At 39.7% G+C, this 6,000-nt stretch overlaps 1 protein-coding gene across 1 annotated transcript in view; it reads left to right on the top strand.

Annotated features, from left to right (window-relative positions):
* The first annotated feature begins 3,924 nt into the window (after positions 1-3,924).
* The window catches only part of ihha (Indian hedgehog signaling molecule a), a 35,916-nt gene continuing 33,840 nt past the window's right edge, over positions 3,925-6,000 (top strand). The window contains exon 1 of the mRNA XM_041264368.1: positions 3,925-5,897. Within this exon, the coding sequence (XP_041120302.1) occupies positions 5,598-5,897 (300 nt within the window). The 5' untranslated portion in view covers positions 3,925-5,597. The remainder of the gene's footprint in view (positions 5,898-6,000) is intronic.

Here is a 6,000-nt window from a genome sequence, read left to right as displayed (position 1 = left end):
TTCACCCCACATCCTTGTAAGTGCCACATACCTTAAAACGAATAGAAAACCAAGGTGATGATGCTCTGATCAGCTGTCATTGAAGCAAAAACATCTTGACCTGGATTAAAAACTGAATGATGGAAAATAGGACCCCCTGTGGGCCATGTGGAGAACATCATGTGGCAAGTGAGAGTACCTTTCTTTGATTTTATAACCACCCTTTCCAGTGGGAGAATAAAACTAGAGTGCATGCAGAATTAAAAACCAGAAATAAAATTGACATATAATTACACTACCAACCTCACATCAGTAATTACCAGAAGTTATGGATAAAAAAGGAGTGCCTTATTCACATGTTTTTAAATGAAGGAATACAGGGGGGAGGACTTCCTCAACAACAGAAACTCAAACTGTACTGGTCAGATGGTTTGTACTAGAGTACAGAGGACTAAACTATGGAAGTATTCAGTCAGACATCAATGAATTATAAACTAGTCTGTATAAAAAAATAAAATAAAATAAAAAACAGTGGACGACTGCAGTTTTGTTGTAACCAATTCATCAAAGTTTTGTTCTTTTGATAAATTGGTACTGAGTTATACCAATGGACAAATACTAGAAAATATGGACACAATACATTTTGGCCAGTAGATATCCATAATACACTGCAAAAAGCAGGTAACTGGGAATTCAAACCCATCATATGAAACAGTTAACGTTTGTCACATTTCACAGAAGACTTTTGGTTTGTTGTATACTGGAATTACTTAATCAATAAATGAAGTAATTGTGCCACAATTATATAAAATGAGCGCCTCAACATTTGCTTCCCTGGAACTAAAACAGAAGTTTAAACCAAACAAAATCCAACATAATTACATTTATTCTGTTTTAATTTGATTTCTTGGAATTAACTTCATGAGCTCATAAATAACACCACTCACAGAACACACTGACACAATGGATATTTAGGGCCCTTGCAGGCCTTTTTTCATCGAGCAATGTTCAGTGAAGAACCAATTTGGGTTAACAGAGGAAACCATTTGATTAGATATGGAAAATATAGGACATGATTAAGCAAAAAAATATATAATAATAATAATAATAATAATAATAATAATAATAATAATAATAATAATAATAAATAATTTGGAAACCAATTTGTGAACGAAGCTTACCATTTACGTCATGTGTCACATTGAAAAGAGTCCTGTTACTGCCGGTGCACCGCTGTAAACTCCTGTAGGTGCACAACGAGCAATTACCTAATCATCCTAAATCCATACTGCATACTCCACCTCAGCTGCTCATTTTGTTGGCAATTCCACCATATTCATTTCAACGCCACAATCTGCAGTCCCAAATATATGAAATCATCTTACCCCTTTCACACAGATGAGTTATGACGGCTCAGAACCTGTGTATTGTTATTTTGAGGGATGTGGTAAAAAGCACTGCGCTTACTCGCACATGCCTAAACTTCCTTTAAGAAAGCAGGGAAGCGCCCATTCCATATGCAATTCATTTTTGTCATTCATTTGGTCTTGTATCTTTTTACTTGTGCAACTTTGCGCCTAACTTCTCATTTTGTCTTGTACGTTGTGAATTATTATTATTATTATTATTATTATTATTATTATTATTATTATTATTATTATTATTTAGAGAAATTGATTGTTTCCAGTTTAGGTTTGCAAAAATAATTATGTATAATTAATGGTAAATGTACCTCTGTTCGACAATAGGAAAACACCCATCAGATCGCAACTGATTGCACCTGTAGCAAAATCTAACAGCATACCACTTTCAATGTGACAACGTATCACTTTCTAACATTACACAGGTCAGGTTTTGGTAGGCATACCACATTCTGACAATGTACCACTTTCTAACACTATACCGGTATTGATGCGGCATTTTGGTCTGTGTGAATTTCCTACACCGTCACAGCCCTCATATTTTATGTTGTCTCTGAACCACCTCGCAAGGCGGTTCAGAGACAGCCCTGAACCGTTGTAACGCCTGTGTGAAAGGCTGTGAAAGGTACTGAAGAAGCGCGACAGTGGGCGTGGATTGAAAGCCAACATCCCAAGTGACTACCGCATACCGGGCGTGTTGTGTATTTTTACCGTTGGTGTTACACGCTTTCATTTTTTTTTCAAATACAATGGCTGACCATGAACGAGACAGTAATTGAAGTGCGGAGCATGTTAATGAATTGTTAAAGTTATCGGCTGAGGAGGAGGTGAATTCAGAAATAGAAGGGACGGTGCGTGATGCTGTAATTTATGGGCGCACGACCGTTGCCATGAAAACGATCTGTGTTGACTGACAGGTTTGAAAATAGACTCACGTGATCCCTTTGACTGCGTGAAAGGGTTATGGCGGTATAGATTGCGCAATTTCGTGCTGTGTGAATGGGTATTTAATTTAAATTTTAAATAATTTTGTAAACATCTCTGTCAGTAGCGGCATTTGTATGTGAAAGGGGCTCTGGTTACATTATCGCTCTATTATCAAGACCAACCTACGACCGTCATTTAAAAACCATGTGAATGAAAACACTGATGCCTAATTATGTACATTTGATTTGACACAGTCAACTAGAAAATAAAAGCGAAAAATTACCCCCAAAAAAGAACTCTGTCTAAAGAAAACAAAAACAAACAATATCAAGAAAAAACTGTTAAATTAAATAAAGTTTAACTTTTAAATTGTGAAAATATTCACTTGTTACAGGCAATTCCATGCATGGGCATCTATCTCCCTATCCTATTGTGCTGGTTACCTGACTGAAGCTTGTCTGTTTTCAAAGCGGGGGGTAATCAATGGACATGTGTCTGTTTCCTCGAGCCTGCAATCTGGTGGTATCCTGGGAGACAGACTCATTGCAGCCAACTACTTTATATCAAAACGAACAATAACTTAATCTGGATCCTGATCTGGGTACCACTGATTGTTTACTGTAAAACCCTGACTAAACAGATAAGGTCATTTCTTTATCTCTGAAATTCTCGTTAGGTCACCCTACAGTACTTGATTCAATACCAGAAAAAAAAAAAAAAAACACAAACTACATAAGGCTAACGATGTAGTTGAGGGAAAGTCGTCCTCTTAAGGTTAAAATAATAAAAATAACAAACATTCTAATCTCTATACTACTACTACCAGCTGTCACTCGACAGCTAGAGTGGTCCATTAATGGGCAATTAAATAGGACTACTACGACTACTATAATAATAATAATAATAATAATAATAATAATAATAATAATAATAATAATAATAATAATAATTTGTTATTATGGTATGTCAAATATACTATAGACTAGTTTAAGCATATCAGTTGAGCGATCTTAAAATAAATATGAATATACGTAAAACATTATAGCGTACAACGGGAAAACATTACAGTGACTTTATATGTAAGTTTGAACGTTTTGCAGAGTCTGAGAAGACCGTAGCGTTTTAAAGTCGTAGAAACCCAGAGGATTTGATAAGGGGGTGTGTTCCCGTGTCTTTAGTACAAGCCAAGGCCATTAGTGAGTTAATCTTGAGGATGTTAAATTGTAGCTCTAAATTGGAATTAATGGGCATGCACTTTAGCTATTAGATGCAAAAAAGATTGGAACCCGCTTTTATTACTAATTTATGTTTATGTTGAAATTACCCACGCAGTTAAACAGGCAAGTAAAACAAAACAAACAAAAAAAAAAAAACCAGCTTTTTGTTAGCAACTGCTTTGATCGGTATCTCTCAACAGCCAGAGCACATAGGCGAGGTATAAAAATAATAACTAGTTTTGTGATGGCACCTCCCTTACTTCGTTTTGAATGGCTTGGCTTGATGGGAATGGGCTGTGCTTAAAGGCAGTATGTGATTGACTCCACATAGTGGTACAGAAACAGTGATCAGTTCTCTGCGTTAGTTAAATCACTCAAAGTCCTTGGTCTAACGTTTGGTTGAAACTTGTGCTTAATAATGGAATGCATTAGTCTACCATATACATGCGGTACGGTACACTGAAGAAGGCACTACCAAAACGTTTGTCTACTTGACTTACCGTTATCGTACACTCAAACGTCCTATGGATAGGTGTTTTCGTATGAAAGCGAGGCGTATTTTCTTCTACATACCGGTAGTACAAGCGACACTAACCAGTTCACACACACACACACACACACACACACGCATACACGAATGTGTTAAATATCTGCAAAGTGTACTGTAGGATAAACTGGGGGATTTAAACTTTTATCTGCCAAAATGCGGAGCTATATTTTCTGTGTTAAAATTACAACATCGAAACGATAACCACGTTATTAAGTCACTGCATGTAGACTGTATAGAAGCAGGTGGCACTGTCGTCCCTGTATGAGCAGAGAATACAGGTGCTTTCGGTATTAAAGACGACTAAACATCCATTGGACATACATGGGAAAATTATCAGCGGTGAGGTAGGTTGGTGGTGAATGCAGCATCCCCTATGCATGTTTAATACGGTAAAATAATACTAAATAAAAGGAAACATAATAAGCGTGGTAAAACACATGCAAGCGAATCACACCTAACAGCAAAGCATAGAAGGTCACGTTTAAAAAAAAAAAAAAATATTGCAAAATCACTTGAACTTTTATTGTGGTTTCATTTATCAGATATGTCACAGGTTACTTATTTTTTCTACTCGGCAGTTGGTGCACTAGAGCCATTTAATTCAGCTTGTATTACCAGAAAGGTAGGCTATAGATGCTGCACAACAGGTGCACATTTAACCAAGTCGAATCTAACAATATTGAAATTGACTGGCAGATTGGGGAAGTTACTGGTTATCCCCCAAAAAACATTTGGGCATGTAGTTCATTGTTTCAAATAAAACAGACGTTCATGTGTTCTGTGGAAAGGAACTTCAATAAGGACTCGGCATTGCTTTAAAAAAAAAAAAAAAATAGCTGTCTACGTGGTCAGCTACATGGTAACGGGGCATCTTGTTGACATTGCCAGTCTGATAAGGATTACAATACCAGGGGGAGCTGACCGGGAGGAGTGGTGGGCAATAAATGCGAAGCACAGCCTGCCCCATAGTGACCCGATGGGACGAGAGGTAGGCTGGGACAGAAAGGCAGGGCTGACAGGGTGCGGTCTCAAGCGGCTTCTGTTCCCGGATCTGTTCAATTTCCATTTCAAGCTTGAGCCGTGCGCCACAGGGACGCATTCAGAGCAACCAGAGCGCAAACCACTGCGAACACCCTCTGACCGCTGCCCAAAGACACAGAGTGGACATTGGTAGCGAGGAACCGGCTTTGAACCCATGTGCCAAAACAAACGGACTTCCCTATTTATTCATACCCCTGTCCTCTGGTTGCAGATCGTGCTTGACAGCTTCAAGGGAGAGAGTAAGGACGCCACCTGCTCTTTAAACGAAACCGGCACTACTGCGCTCTCGGGACGGGGACTCCTTTGCGCATTGGGGATGGCGAGGGTTGAGGACCCCGCGATCCGATTTTAAGGGTCTCTCCCCCCACCTCCCCATACCCCGTGGGGGAGAGAAGGAGAAAAACGGGGAAACGGGGAGCAGTTTCACCCTTCCGATCAATCAGATCGCCCACCTGGGGTGGAATGAGGCTGCCTGTGCTGCTGGGGCTGTTCAGCGGCTGCGCCCTGATCCTTGTCCCGGCCTCCGAGGGCTGCGGGCCGGGCAGGGGATACGGCAAGAGACGGCACCCCAGGAAACTCACTCCACTCGCTTATAAGCAGTTCAGCCCCAACGTAGCAGAGAAAACTCTCGGCGCCAGCGGCAGGTACGAGGGTAAAATCACCAGGAATTCCGAGCGGTTTAAAGAGCTAACTCCTAACTACAATCCTGACATAATCTTCAAAGACGAGGAAAATACAGGTGCTGACCGACTAATGACCCAGGTAAGGCATGCACTCTGGAAAATGCTTTATTTTAGTGCCTTTTCTTATTGCGACTGTACACTGTGGTTTAGTGAACGCTTGGAACGCGTATGTGCTGTTTTGT

Source organism: Polyodon spathula, chromosome 11, assembly GCF_017654505.1.
Source record: "Polyodon spathula isolate WHYD16114869_AA chromosome 11, ASM1765450v1, whole genome shotgun sequence".
Classification (NCBI taxonomy): domain Eukaryota; kingdom Metazoa; phylum Chordata; class Actinopteri; order Acipenseriformes; family Polyodontidae; genus Polyodon; species Polyodon spathula.
The sequence above is the reverse complement of the archived record's forward strand: the minus strand, read 5'-3'. Positions and strand labels throughout refer to the sequence as shown.